This window comes from Apodemus sylvaticus, chromosome 11, assembly GCF_947179515.1.
Source record: "Apodemus sylvaticus chromosome 11, mApoSyl1.1, whole genome shotgun sequence".
Classification (NCBI taxonomy): domain Eukaryota; kingdom Metazoa; phylum Chordata; class Mammalia; order Rodentia; family Muridae; genus Apodemus; species Apodemus sylvaticus.
This window is the reverse complement of record NC_067482.1, coordinates 60499449-60515210: the sequence shown is the minus strand read 5'-3', so window position 1 is coordinate 60515210 and position 15762 is coordinate 60499449. Positions and strand designations below refer to the sequence as shown.

The following is a 15762-nucleotide window of genomic DNA, read 5'->3' as shown; positions in this document are numbered from 1 at the left end:
GACAGAGGGAGTAGGACAGCCCCATGGTAGTTTGCATCCTGGATCGGGCCAATCACACGGAGAGCCACACATCCCAGCCCCATTCAATGCTTGCCCCTGGGGAGGTCAGGCACAGAGATCTGAGAGGAGCGACCCCCAGGGGTCCAGCATTCCCTCCAGCCCTGGAAGGGAGCTTGCCTAGCCCCTTTGGAAAAACAGCATAGGCTGCACTACCACCTTCAACAGGTGGGCGGGGCAGCACTTTCACACGCTATGTAAAGGTTTTTCTCTTGCTGTGATGACAATGTCACTAGGCAAGATCCTAAATGAGATCAGTAAAAGTTCTTAACAGATTGCCAGGGCAGTAATTCAGCCTTCTCTGTGTAGAATATATAATTCTACAGACCTGTGTGTCCTGCTGCCCATACACACATGGTGATCATTCTGGAAAAATAAGACAAATATACAAAGATTACTTTTAAACTTAAGAAGGTAAACTATGGGAAGAAATACAAAGAGCAGCAGATAGAAGATTTGTGTTGTATTTGAATTCCCATGAGCTGATGAGGGGCTGAGGCGAGTGACCCGGGCCTGAGAGCCGAGCTCACTCAGTCTGCCAAAGGAGCTTCCTGCTCGGCCACCTCCAGCCATGTCTCCAGCACACCTGCCCACTGTGAAGTCAACATCACCAGGAGGTCTGCAGGGCTGCCTCCTTCAGGCCCCGCCCAAAGAGCAAGAAAGTGATGAAATAACTATCAGACGGTGAATTATCTCCATAGAAACCTCCTGGCAATGGGAACCTAAACAAACAAACAAACAAATAAATAAATAAATAATAAATGTTCAGAAGTTTGGCCAAACACAAATGACCCTTCATTACATTAAATTATATTAAAGTGCACTGAGAACTAAACTGTCTGTTTTTTTTTAATCAGACCAGTCCTGTAACTTTGTTTCTCTTTCAGAGACTGAGGAAAACACAAATGCAACAGCTCAGGCCTGTGGAAAAGTCCCCGTCTCCTGCCACCCTCAGCTTCCTCCTTTTCCTTCTCCTACCTGTCTGCAAGTTGCAAACTGCATGTCCACCTGCATGTGTGTGTGCCATGTGCAGTCACACGGTGAAGCCAAGAACTGCTGTTTGGCTTCATTCTTCACTAGCAGTGTTCTTCACAGAGAAGATCCTACTCTTTAAACTGCTTGAATTTATTCAGCACTAGCTGGTAATATTGCGGTAGTTTAAGAAGATCTGGGTGACTCAACGTCTCAACTTGACAGCCCCTGCTCTCTGAGAAAGTTCACGCATGGAAACTGAACCTTGAGTTTTAAATCTAGCAAAGACCATGAAAGGGACCTTGATGGGGGAGGAGCCCTTTCTGTTTCGTTGCCCATCCCAAATCAAACACATAGCAGCAGGCCCTGAAATATCAGTGGGACAAATGGTAACAGTTGTCAGGCCCTGTCAAGTCCAGTTGTTTATCCCCACAGTGCATCTTTAACACCATCCCGCCCTTCCCTCCCCCACCAACCTAACATTAAATCCAGTGTTAGCACACCTGAATCTCCCAGCTATTCATCTAGTCTCCTGTAAACAAGGCCCCAGCCCACAGCTCTCAGCCGTCCCAGAAATGTCTCTTAATTTCATCCCTCCCTTCTATACTTTAAACAGACACACACACACACACACACACACACACACACAGGCAGCTGCCCCCAGTTTGTTTCTGGGCTCTTTCTTCCATCTTCCTTTGTTGTAGCAGAGGACAGCTGGTAGCCACAATTAACCCTTAACTGGGATACCTTACAATGTTTTCTTTGGTTTTGTTTGTTTGTTTTTCCTTTAAGATTTATTTATCTATGTGAGTACGTTGTCACTGTCTTCAGACACACCAGAAAAGGGCATCAGATGACATTACAGATGGTTGTGAGCCACCATGTGATTGCTGGGAATTGAACTCAGGACCTCTAGAAGAGCAGTCCTTAACCGCTGTACCATCTCTCCAGGACCCACAATGTTTGTTTTGTTTGTTTGTTTGTTTGTTTGTTTTTAATCCCAGGTGTCAATGGAATCAATGAAAATCATTAACATATGGGATTCTATCCCTGAACAACTTCATGGGAACACACGTCTGTGCTCCATGTATGGGAATATTTAATGTTCCTGGGTGATGCAAATGAAATTTTCAGCAGCACATTCTCAGTCAGGCTTCAGACAATCAGTTCCTTCTCCAGAGATGGGCTAGACCAAGGCCAGGAGCATCCCTCAGCAGCCATCTTTGGACACAGCCTGGAGCATCATTCACCACCTTCCTTTACCACCATCTGCGTGTGTCATGTCCTGGCGTGAAAATCTTGGAGAACCTTACATGAATAACAATGTGATTGTGTGCTGCCAGTCGGAAACACTCAGGGCTGCAGAGAGGCTCTGTGCCCAGGAAATGGACGAGAAAGAGAAAACAGCACAGCCATGGTCAATGGAACAAAGGATCCACTACTGGGCCCCTTTGGCAAAGTCCTGCCTAAACCTGTCTTCCAAACCTCTCTTACTGCCTCTGACATATCAGAACCGGCACAAACCCTGTCTGTACTCTGTTCCGTCTCAGCAGATTGTGGCAGTGTGGAGAGCACGGGTTAGAGCCCATCCCGACACGCTGCACTGCGGAGGCCACTCTAGGAAAGAAGTGTGACAGCTCCGCTAGAAGGAAGGGGCAGAGAGCCAGAACACCAGTGTCAGACTGGGATACAGTTGATCTGGCAGGCAAACAACAGCAAAAATCAAATTAATTAAAGTGATGTCTAGCCAGGCAGTGGTGCCTCACACCTTTAATCCCAGTACTTGGGAGGCAGAGGCAGGTGGATTTCTGAGTTTGAGACCAGCCTGGTCTACAGAGTGACTACAGCCTGGTCTACAGTGAGTTCCAGGACAGCCAGGGCTACACAGGAAACCCTGTCTCAAAGCAAACAAACAAAAACTCTTCACTGTACAGAGGGAGCGCAGGTTCACGTGCTTGGCTTGAGGGAGACCATGGGATGGGGTCTGAGCCACTGGGTCCCCTCAGGCTCACAGCAGGAAGAACCACAGGACAACAAATGCTTTGCTAAACAATGTGCAAGAGCAAAGCCAACGTCTGCTCTGCACTCAGGACAGGGCCTAAGAGCCAAGAAGAGTGATGGAAACCGGGAGAACCTGTAGAGGCCCCCTGACTTGCAGGGATCCTCTAACTGGACATGAAAAACTGATGGGAAGTCAGTCAAAAGGAAGCCTTGGGAGGCTTGACTGCTTGCTGTTTAAGCTGCCTCCCACATTAAACTAAATTTGAACATGCATGCAAGATATACCATACAAAGAATATTAAAATCAAACTGAGTTGCTGGCCAACAATAAAAACTTTAAAGACCAAGTCTGCATGCACAGCTTTTTAATCTTGAAGTCTAATTTAACATGGCCACTTAAACTCACAGTACTGTATATGTGATTTTTTTTTTCCTATTTACAGGAAAATGTTTATAATAGTACATTCCTTGTAGTCTCTGGACATAAGATTTCCAGAGTCAAGGGAGAACAGCATCCCTAGGAGCAGGTGAATTAAAGTCACCATAAGAAACTAACCTGCCGCTACACTGCTTGTCACTGAAGCTTGGCATTCTGCATTGAAAGACAGAGAAAGGCAGGAGGATTGCCAGGAAGAGAGGCCAATAAGAAAACAGAATAAATAAGTAAAAAGAAGGTCTGTATCCTAGATCCCTTTCTGATTCACTTTCAAGTTGTTGTTGCTGCTGCTGCTGCAGTTGTTGTTGTTGTTGCTGTTGTTATTGTTTATTTTTATCATTATTTTACTTCTCTTACTTTTTAAAGTCATCTTTACAGGACCTCCTGGAGACAGAAGGAAGGACTGCAATGGAACAAACATCTCCAAACTTTCCAAGGTTTCTTTCTTTGTATCTTGACCTGGCATACTGCCAAACCCTGCAACTGCTCTCCTGTATTCCTGATGCTAAACAAGAAAGAAGCAACTGGATTTGGGGGCAGGGTTATGCAAAACCTTGACAGATCATCAAAACTTAAGAGGAGATAGGTCCTCAAGGATTAAAAACCACCTAAGTCTACCCAACATTCTGGATTGTTTCTGCAAAGTCTTCCTTGGAATTTAGGTTGCTACAGGAGATCAAGTGTAACTGTAAATGTACCCACTACCCCCATTTCTGAACTATGGGTCCCACATCTACACAGTACAGAAGCAGACTAAAATAAATGAATGTCCTCATCTGCTGTACCAGTGGGAAAAGTTCTGCCCTCCACTCTTCCTGACCATCATCCGCTCTTGAATCTTTGCTGACAATGCTTGCCACTAAAGGACACTTGCTGCATCAGACGGGTCTCCTCCGAACCCTCCCCTTCGAGGCTATGTGCAAGGCTCTCCAGTGTCATGGAAAGGGATGCAAGAGTAGGGGAGATATATAGTTCAGGCCTCTCATGTGGTTAGCCCACATGAGGCCCTCGGAGTAAAGAGAGAGGGCAGGAGGAGAAAAGGTAGAGAAGAGAAATACAAAATAACCTAAAGCCAAGCCATGAGGACAGTTAGTGAAGAATTCACAGAAGTTGAGCCAGACTGTGAAGGATGTAGAATTTACAAGAACACGGACGCCAAGTTCTATAGAAGGCTAAGTACAAACTGTGTTCAAGAGACAATGAGAGACCGCTAGAAGGAAACAACCCACAGAGTAAAAATGGGTAAGACTCCCTCGTGCTGACCCCTGACTTCTCTCTGGGACAGACTCTAGAAACGCAGCATACCTTAGTAGATCAGAGCCGCCAGCACTCAGCACTTCAAACTGTGAGAAGACACCTACAGAAAGACAGACTGACTAGTCTGCTTAATATAGGGCAATAAACAAGGCTACAGAGGCAGGATCTTGAATTCAAAGACAGCAGCCTTACCCAGTAGCTACCTGAGATCACCACAGGTTAATTAAAGGGGGAGAAGAGGGCTTTCCAGAAGAGTCATTCTGTTCTCTCTGTGTGACTACACTGGTGTGGCTAGGGAACCACCTGCTACCCACAAGGAGCTGTAGCTACCGGCTGACTGCAACTGGAGAAAGCAAGCCTGCTGGCTATTTCCTTGGGAATTGGAGTCCCATCATAGGACCAAACTGCACAAGACTCCACCCCCCTGACCATTAATGCAACTCAAGCCGCCCTCACTCTCCAAAAGGACCCTTCTTCCCCTCCTCTTCCTGCCTTCCTCCCCCAGCATTCTTCCTTCACCTGTGTTCTTAGGGAACACAGAAGCCCCTCCCCCTTGCCCCACCTATAGATTTCTGTGCTCCTTCATGCCTGGTTATATGTCTCCTCTCACTCTGGCAGGGAGGGAAAGTCTCTGCTGCCATCAAAGCCACCTGCTCTGTGTATGCTCAGCCCCGTCTACCTTTCCTTCCACCGCCATTTCTCCTCCTGGCAACTCTGTCCAAACCCATTCAATATACTCCATATGCCCCTGGAAACCCAAATCCTTTAAGAACACCTTCTGCTTTCTTCCGCCCAGAACTCCTGCCTCATCCATGTTTGATTAATACCTTTCCCAGCCCCTTCTCCCTTCAAGCCACACAGTCTGGCATCTTTCACTTGTGGTGTATGGATGTGGTTCTTGATAGGCTGTCAAAACTTCAGTTGTCAGAGACTAGTCTGGGTCTGTCGTCTGGGTCTGTCTGCAGTCTCTGGGCACCTCGCCACCAGGCGGCTTCTCCCACCTTCAAATCTCATGATTACTCTTCTCTTTGCTCCAACAGCCTCAGTGGTTTCTCCAGGAGAGTAGTCCCATTGATAATCTCTTCCAGTTCTACCATCCCCTGGTTTCTAACTGGGAGCCCAGCCCCTTCTCATCATTTCCCAGCAACACCAACAAGGCAGATATGTGAAACACCAAGTGTGTTCAAGTCACTGTCCACAAGCTAGCTCTATACGAGCATCCCAACACAACATCCCCAGTCCAGCTAAGCTGGCAACCAGCCTGCTCCCTTATGCTGCCAATGATCTCAATCCTCCAATCGAGCCTTTCCCTTCCCTAGGCCCTACTCAAGGCTTTACTTCTTGCAGGAAAGAAAGAAATACTTCCCAGGGACTCTGTAGAGCCCCAAATTTCTCCCCCTTTCAAGTCTCCTAAAACATAGGAAGGCAGTGCAGGACTTTTGTATAATTGCAGGAATTCTTTAATTGCACCTGAATGCTGCCCACTCCTTCTATCCTGTCCTTTCTCTCCAACAATGTTTAATTAAGTTCCAGAACACTCCAAGAATTCCTTTTCTTCTACCTGATATTCTGGGTCACACCAGAAGGGTCTAAACAATTACCAACTGACAGAAAAAAAATGTAACATTTTATAAAATCAAAACCCAAACTCACATACACTGTTTTCACTTATCAAACTAAGAGAAAACTAGACTTCATTCTTGAGTGACAATTCCTAACTTAATTGTTTTCCTACAATAACTGTGAAGACAACACACATAGACACACATAGCTAACCCTGGAAAGCTTCCAGACATAACGTTCTCGGAACCTTTAAAATAACGTATTATTCAAATAATACTTCATATAAAATACAGAAATATAATAAATAATTTGTTTCCTGTAAAACTATTAGATGCAGGTATGTTTGTTCAATTTATCTGTAAAATTTATAAATACAATTTATTTCCTTAACAAAATCTACAAGAGAAACCGGGACCAAGTGTGTTCAAGTCAAAGACGTTTGCTCAACTTCTTCTGATAAACACAGCTCCAGAAGTAAGAACGGTGTCACAGTGTCCAGCTATAGCAATGACAAGTTCCTCGCCAGACAGAAAACTAGCCCGTCCTTGTCATCCTCACAATCTAAACCAATTAAACATTCTTCTCTACAGCAACATGACAGACAGCTCACTGAAAACCCCTGGACACACGCTTGAGGCCTAAACACTAAACCACGAAGCCAGCTATCTTCTAACATCTCTCTCCCGTGAGCATCCAGGCATGGGACATTTGCCTCTACCATTCCAATGCCACCTACTGCTCAGCACCCTAACGGAGTATTACCCTCCAGGAGCCTTGGCATGCAGGAGCAACCTGACTTCAACCTCCTCCTCTCCTCTCCATGTCATCTATTTTCTTCAGTTGTCTTCATTTTCCCAGAACTGGCTCAGGGTTCTCAGAGTCTGGATCACACCAAGTGCCAAGGCTCACTGTCTTCCTCTGGATGGGTCCTTTTCCGCTCCCAATAATAAAATATTTTGTGTCCCAATAATAAAATATTTACCATGCTTCTCTAAGATTTTTTTCAGAAACTGTTTTCCAAACACCTGTGTATTCCTCGAGAAGAACAGTTGTTTGTTTTTGCAGTGATAGGAATCAAACTCAAAACATTGTAGAGAATAGGCCTACTGAGTTCATCCAATGAGCTACCCCCTCCCCAACTTCCCAGGATCTTGATTTTATTTCAGTATTAAAGTGAGATATATAGTAATTAACCCACCAAAAATATATTTGTCCAAGTCCTAAGTAACTGTCCCTACTTTTGTAACTGTATTTGGAAATTAGGTTTTTGCAAGTATAATGAAGTAAGAGTCCCTGACAAGAGATGATCCTGACCTTAGAATAGACACTATCCCAATCCAAGACTCTTCCTTTTTTGAAAGAGAGGGAGGGTGAGAGATGGGGAGGGAGGGAAGGAAGGAGAAAGAAAGGAAAGAGGGAAAGGTATAGAGAGCAGGGGTTGGGGGGGAGGGGGCACCTAAAGCACTAAGACAAGGAAAGAGAGCCAGGTGAACTCAGATGTGGGGGCTAAAGTGTACCCATCATAAACTGAAGCCAAAAGAATCAAGGAAGGAGTCGACCCTAGTTTGTGAAGCTGACATCGTATCTTAGACTCTGTTCTCCTGAACTGAGGAAGAATAAATTTATCATTTCAAGGAACCAAGTGAATCTACAGCAGCCTTAGGAAACTAGCAAGCAATTCAAACTTCCACACAGTATCTTCTACCAAATCTACTAACAACGATAAAGGCAGGTATGAGTATCTGACGAGAAACATCTCAACTGCAGGGCCAGAATCTGGGACCAGGACCAGAGACACGTGATCACTATAGGAACTTGGATGTGCCCTTACCCACAGTGCTTTTGAAAGCTTTCGTAGCAATGTGAAGTAAGTGGCCTATGAGGCCTTCCAACAGGCTTGGAAAAACCTGATAGCAGCAGCAGCTTAACTCATCTTTAATTACTTCCTAGTCACTTAATTTTATTAATTTTATTTTTATCTAAACAGCTTTCGGACATAAAAAAAGGGAACAAAATGACATTTTGAAGGCCTTAAATGGCTATCCTCATGCAAAATCTGGTGCAATAATCGATAATAAGCCAAAAGGTGATTTTATACAATATCACCAATTTTGCCAATAATTTACATGTAATTCATCCATTTCAGGAAAAGTAAACAAACAGGCATCAAGCTCAGTGCCACTCACTGACCTAGCATTTGAGTGTTTATTAAGTCACTACTTAAGTCACTTGTGTGACTAATTTTTCCAGTCACAAGGGACTTCTCCAACACTGGGCCTTTCTCCACCATACTTAGCCTGTAATTAAGGTACCTACTTTTTTTTTCTTCCACTTCAAAACTTCTGGCAGAAAACTAAATAAATAGAAATCCTGACACAGCAAATGGCAAAGACAACACTGAAGTGTTGTGTCAGTCAGAGCCCAAGAAAACAAAAACTACTTTACCCATCTTCAATCCAAGTGAGCAGAACACACAGTTTCTTGTGTTAAATGTCTCCTTATCAAGAAGAAAGAAAGGAAGAAAGAAAGAAAGAAAGAAAGAAAGAAAGAAAGAAAGAAAGAAAGAAAGAAAGACAGAAAGAAAGAAAGAAAGTAAGCTGGAAACGAGTCAATAAAGGTGTTGTTGACAAGGCTATGTATATCCATCCTACCAAATATCCTTCTGTCTAGTTGGGCTACATTAAAAAGTCTACTTTAAGTAGTTTCTTAGATCACACAGGTCTTTGCCTGTATGTGTGCATAGTGACAGCCTTGATTCTTTTTTGAAAAACTTACCAAAACAACCAGGGGGACACCAAGCCCAGGGACTCAGATTTCAGCCTGACAAAATCTCCACTAGAAACACTCTGACTCAAACTTTTCCAGATCAATTCATCTTTCACAGAAAACAGAATCTAAAGGCACTGGGCCAACAGCCCAGTCCAGCTGGCACAAAGAACCACGTTTCCAAGACTGAACCCTGGATCCTATAGTACGATTCAGTTACCAAACTTTTCCTTCCAAAGGTGGAAACCCACACTTGAAAACCCGAAGTCCTTCCAACCTCTGGAGGGCTCACTCAACACACACTGGTTTCAATCCTGAAGTTCCTGGCTTTCCTGGGAGCTCTCAGACTTCAGGATGGGGCTGAAATGGACTTGAACAACTTTATCTTCCATTTCTCAGAAATTAGTAACTCTAAGTTGTTCTGGAGAAGCACTAAAGCTAAGGCAGAAAACAGGCGAGGGCTTCATAGAGGATTGGGGACCATACAGCCCCGTCCTAAGCCGCGGCGTCCTACAAAGTGGATCTACCTCGGGTGCAACTTCATTTTCACAGTCAGGATGAACACTTCTGAGCTCGTTTGATAGGTGTTTCCTAGAAGCCCCGAGCCAGGATGAATGAGATTTGACCGCACCGACTGAGTGTTTATTAGCACCTTCACGTGGTACTCGGCGGCCGGAGCAGAGCAAAAGCAGGGATGGCATGGGACGCGCCCGGGATCCCCGAAAACTTTTCTTTGCAAAGTAGCAGAGGAAGAGCAGAGGCGGTTTGCGAGGACGATGGGCTACCCAGGTCCCCACACTAAGCCGCAGGGCTTCTCCAGCACCACCCCCAGCCCGACGCGGCGGCGCGCACACAAAGGAGCGTGTATACCCGGGAGACCCCCGCGCACGTTCGGCGCCCCCGGGAGCGAGGGAACCCCAGGAAAGGGCAGCGGGGCTTAGTGGGTTACTCACAGGGTGACCGTGCGGTTGGGCAGCGTGTCCGGGGGCAGAACCTGCGCGAGCTCCAAGCTGCTGCACACCACCTTCCCCTCGGTGCCGGCCGCCCTGCCGGTACCCCGGGCCCGACCGTCGTGCTTGCAGCCCGCGGGCAGCGCCACGGCCCCGCGCTCTCCTCCCCACAGCAGGGCGAGCAGCGCCAGCGCCAGCGCCAGCAGCCGCAGCGGCGGCGGCGGCTCCATGCCGCTGACCCGGCCTGCGGGGCCGAGAGGCGGCACCGGCCTAGCGGGCGGCGGCGGGGCGGGGCGGGCCTGGCGGTGGCCCGAGCCTCCCGGCGGCCCGAAGATCGGTCCTGCTTCGCAACGACATGCTCCTTTGTCCGCCGCCGCGCTCGCCCTCCGCGGAGCCGCGGGGTCAGGGCCGCCGGGTCGCAGCTCGCCGCTCGGCCCTCGGGAGCACCGCCTCCTCCCGCCGGCTCCTCCCCGCGCCACTGCTCCTCCCACCGCAGCCCCGCGCTCTCCCGGGCCGGCGTCCGACCCGACCCCGACCTGGGCACGCCCCCGGGTCCTGGCCGGAACTCGGCTGCTCCTGGACCAAGCGGAAGAAAGTTCTAGACTAGTCCCAACTCCAGCAGCCCTGCCGCTCTGCTCCACGGTTCCTTGCGCCGCCGCCTGGCAGACAAAGCCGTCCTGCACGCCCCTAGGAGAGCCCTGGCCGGAGGGGGTGAAGTTCCTTTCTCCAACCTGAGGACGGGGGAAGAGCCTGGAAACCAATCTTTCCAAAGAAAGGCAATGCTGGAAAGTTTCATCTGCCCCATTTTCCGCCAGAGCAGGGAACAGGTTTCTTCCCAATAAACTGAACTCGAAAGCTGTTCCCGGCCTGCAGCGGCAACAGCTGTGGGCAGGCTGAGGATGCATGGGGACCATTAGACCGAAATTTCTGAGTCCACAGGTAGCTCAGATGTTAACCAGTTGGAGCAACAGTGAAGAAGCTACCTAGAAACTCCAGCTGAATTTTATTATTCATGCCTAAGACCCCACCCTAACATTTGCTAGACCAGGGTTCACCAACCCTATGTTTAAAGTTTATAGAGACTATACAAGCCAACAAAATGAGTTTTATTTTCCCTTGAGAAACTGACTTCCTTAACATCCAGGAGGGGCAACTCGGTAAACAGGAACGTCATGTACTTTGGAGTTTAACCCTGTAACAGCAAGAAGCACGTGATCACAGCCGGTGGCCTGTCCATCCTCAGCAGGCTTCACTACCTATGCTGGCTCCACTCAACAACAGGTGGGGCGTGGCACCTGTGTGCAAGCACTCCTGTGCCCTAGCAGTCGGCCAGTCCCTCCCAACACAGCCACTCTAGGCTGTCACAGAGACAGGAGTGGATATTGAACATCTAGAGATCTGGAAGAGAGGCAGGGTCCATGGCAGGCATTTTTTTACGTGGATCTAAAAGACCTCCGAAAAAAATTATTTCCAAGATCGTGTCCCAGATGTATGTATTTGGCTTTCTCAATAGTAAATAAGTTACCAAAACACGGATATCGCGTCATTTGACACTTCTTGAGATTGAACTATCTAATATCTAAGCACAGTAGTGCATATAGCATCTACTAATACACTCAATGCCGATAGATTATTCTGGCTCTAGAACTTGGCATGTGACAAGGAAAAGAGGGATCCAGACCTATAGTATCCATGTTAGCTAAGGCTGGCTATCTAGACCTTAAAATTTATCTACAATTCTGTAGGAAGCAGTGTTTTTATTCTATTTCATTTTTATTAAGTTCTGCTTTAAATGCTACTACATATTGTTGAACAGCACAGTCTGTGCCTACAATGCTAAGAAAAGTAAGAATTATAGCCATTATTAAGTCATTTTAAATTTATGACTTAAATATAGACGGCAAACTTGCATTTTCAGTTATGGTAAGGTTGGTCACATTTCTGTAGAATTTATTTGAAGATGATTATCCCTCCCCCTCCCCGAAATAAAATCAAAAATGTTGTTATTACCTCTTCTCCCCATAAAAATAAAATCTTACCATAATAATCTGAAAACTTTTTTATTTGCCAAGTTGCTGTAGATACAGCCAAACACTGACCTATCATAGACTATATGAAAATGTTAACACCTATGATGGAGGTAAAGGTGTCTGACTCTTGTGGGGCGTACTTAGCATATGCTTTAAGTTTGGTGTCAGATGTGTACTTCACTATGATTGAGAATATTAAAATATAAAATCACCAGAAAAGGGTATGTCACAAATGAGACCATGAATCTAGAGACAAAGAGGAATCAAATGTGTTCTGTGGGTAAGCTCAGCTTTTTTTCCAAAGAAGTCATTCAGATCATCATTAAAAATAAGTTATTAAAAAAAATCACAAAGTGGAGCCGGCTTTAGAAGTTCCCAACACCGTAGACCTCAGAGTGTGCAGAGCACGCAGTCTACACAAGCACCAGGACATGATAGCCATCCCTTAAGCTGCGGAAATCTCAGAGGATGGTGCAGTCTGAGCTATATTTACAGCTTCACCAAAACCTAAGCGGGAGTGAAGTTACTCTCGCCCTGACTGCTTCTCGCCAGACAGGTCCAGTGACTGCTGCTCCTCCCTCAGGCCTGCAGCACATGGCAACACTTGAAACTGTAGGGCTTCCTGAGTCCTGAGTTCTCCCTGTGTTTGTGACTGTCCCACTGCAGAGAATCCTAGAACCTGAGATGTTACTTCCTAACGGTACACACACAGGGCAGTATCGTAACTGCTGTTGCTTTAAGGATGACATATGGCCCACAATCAGCATTTCATCCATAGCAGTGGTTCTCAGCCTTCCTAATGCTGTGGCCCTTTCAAACAGTTCCTCGTGTGGTGACGCTCATGGTTCGTTGCTACATCATAACTGTAATTTTGCTACTATTATGAATAGTAATGTAAATATCTGATATATGGGATATCGGATATACAGCCCCTAGAGGGTTTGAGACCTCCAAGTTCAGACTCGCTGGTCTAGAGACCAGTTGACAACCATTTGGTCTTGTAAGGTTTGTAAGAGATATCAAACATACTTTGTTTTTCTTGATTTAAAATAAAATACTGTATTTACTGTGTATGTCTGCATGAGTATCTGTAATGAAAATATTTTAATATATGTGTTCATAGATAATAAATGTGTCTATTTAAATTTACTGCTAACAATCCCTTTCAGTTATCTTTTTCTGTCTCCAGTCTATGAGCTTCTAGAAGCTTTTCTTTTCTTTTTTTTTAATTTTTTTTTATTTGGTATATTTTTTATTTACATTTCAAATGATTTCCCCTTTCCTAGCCCCCCCACTCCCAAAAACTCCCGTAAGCCCCCTTCTCTCCCCCTGTCCTCCCACCCACCCCTTCCCACTTCCCCGTTCTGGTTTTGCTGAATACTGCTTCATTGAGTCTTTCCAGAACAAGGGGCCACTCTTCCTTTCTTCTTGTACCTCATTTGATGTGTAGATTATGTTTTGGGTATTCCAGGTTTCTAGGTTAATATCCACTTATTAGTGAGTGCATACCATGATTCATCTTTTGAGTCTGGGTTACCTCACTTAGTATGATGTTCTCTAGCTCCATCCATTTGCCTAAGAATTTCATGAATTCATTGTTTCTAATGGCTGAATAGTACTCCATTGTGTAGATATACCACATTTTTTGCATCCACTCTTCTGTTGAGGGATACCTGAGTTCTTTCCAGCATCTGGCAATTATAAATAGGGCTGCTATGAACATAGTAGAGCATGTATCCTTATTACATGGTGGGGAATCCTCTGGGTATATGCCCAGGAGTAGTATAGCAGGATTCTAGAAGCTTTTCTTGATTCCCCCTTTTGAACATTCCCTCTCCTTCCTCAATTTTGTGCCTCTAGAATCTGAATTATTTAGAACCAGGGTCTAGGAGATTATCTGAACTTGGAACATAGCTTCCTTATGTATGTTAGCTCTCCCCTACCACAGTTTCAGCTCCATGGTGTTCCCTTTTCCAAAGACTTTCACTGCAGGTTGCGGCCAAAAAGCCATTCTTAAGCTTTTCTAGGGTGACTCACTTTCCAGCCATCCTTGTAACTACTGGTAGCATGTGAATGACCTTGCAGAAAGAATCAACAGTGATGCTGTTCAATAGTGTATATAAATGTTAGTTTGTATAAATTAAACCTAAAAGCTTGACAAGATTTTAATCAAAAATTCTATTTCTTCGTCGCTCAGGTCAGTGCTTCCTAGCTGCTTATAACTGATGAATATCAGTTTGACTGCAGAGTCTTTACAGTAGTTGTAGAAGCTTCTGTGTCATCTGTTTTAAAAGAGCCTATTGTCTAGAGAGGTGGTTCAGGGATTTAGAGCATTGACTGCTATTCCAGAGGTCTGTGGTTAGATTCCCAACACCCACAGGGAGGCTCACAACCAGCAGTAATTCCAATCACTGGAGATCTAATGCCCTCTTCTGACTGCTACAGGCACTGCATGCATGGAAACAGAAGCAGGAAAAACACCCAAATAAATAAACAAATAAACAAGTAAACAAATGCCTAATGTCTACTGTTGTGGTTCTGTTAAGTGGTGAATGAGGGGGAAAAAAAGAGAGAAGTGGATGCTAATAATCCACCCCTTTCTTCCACTACTTAAATGTATGTTTTATAATCAGAAGGCAAAAAGCCTCAGGGAACAGTTTAAATCATAGAAGGGTATTTCAGAACAGAAACATTTAGTTACTGAGACCATGGTCAACTGTCACTGAAGCCTCTGGACTTTTTTTCCTCAGTGGTGAGTAGCTTTGCTTGTATGTCACCATTGTTATAAATTCCTCCCACCTAGGGTAGTCCTGGCACACAGAAGGAACTCAAAGGCACTTGATAATTCACATTATTTTAAATTGACTCATTTTTATGTTGCAGGCACCTGCTACTATCCCTCAACCATGATGGCTAAAGGTAAGTTTTGTTGAAATAAGTGTTTGGGGTGGCCAAATATAAATTCCCAGCTATTGTCAAGCAATGTGAAATGGTTGAAGTTCCTTCTTCTAGGATCAGATAGAAATGTGCAACGTCATGATTAAATTTACAGCTGGAAAGAATACCAATTGTTAGCACTTGAAAGGTTTCTGTAACACCTTTAGTAAGACTTACTAATTAAACAGACATTCTCAGTTTGTTTCTGTGTCCTTGGATGGTAATCTATTAATTGTGACAGCTGTGGTTTGTATTTTTAGTATTTTCATAACATGTGCTAGAATGTGTGTTTGGTCATTGCCCAGGGTCCCAGATGGATCCACAGTGCTATCTCAGATGTCCTGCCAGCCTCCTAGATAGCGGTGGCTCCAGCTCTGGCTCACTGCTTATGAGATACAGTGCCCTTCAGCAAGTCACTGTACGTCACCTTTTTAAGTGAAGGCTTAAACCAGCACAGGGTTTAAAGCGAGATTTTTGTCCTGATGAACCATGAATTCATGGTTTGTGTGCAGCAGCTGGACTATTGTTGGAATGTATCTTCATGACACCAATACTCTCTTTAGGTGATCAAATATTTTTCTGAAATAATATTTTCCTTCTCCATTCCAGTGTAATTATTATTGGTTATAAATACAAAGCAGAAATATGAAGCAAAATCCAAGCAGCCCTGCCATGGGATGAATTACCTTGATCAAACAGCAGGCACCAGTGTTTTTATGGCCAGATATGTTAGCACAGATTCATGGAACAGAAAGGTTTAGTCTACACTCATATCACATGCTTTGCTTCATAC

At 45.1% G+C, this 15762-nt stretch overlaps 1 protein-coding gene across 1 annotated transcript in view; it reads right to left on the bottom strand.

Annotated features, from left to right (window-relative positions):
- Window positions 1-10479, bottom strand: part of Adgra3 (adhesion G protein-coupled receptor A3) — a 98917-nt gene extending 88438 nt beyond the window's left edge. The window contains exon 1 of the mRNA XM_052199702.1: window positions 10006-10479. Within this exon, the coding sequence (XP_052055662.1) occupies window positions 10006-10232 (227 nt within the window). The 5' untranslated portion in view covers window positions 10233-10479. The remainder of the gene's footprint in view (window positions 1-10005) is intronic.
- Window positions 10480-15762: the final 5283 nt, after the last annotated feature.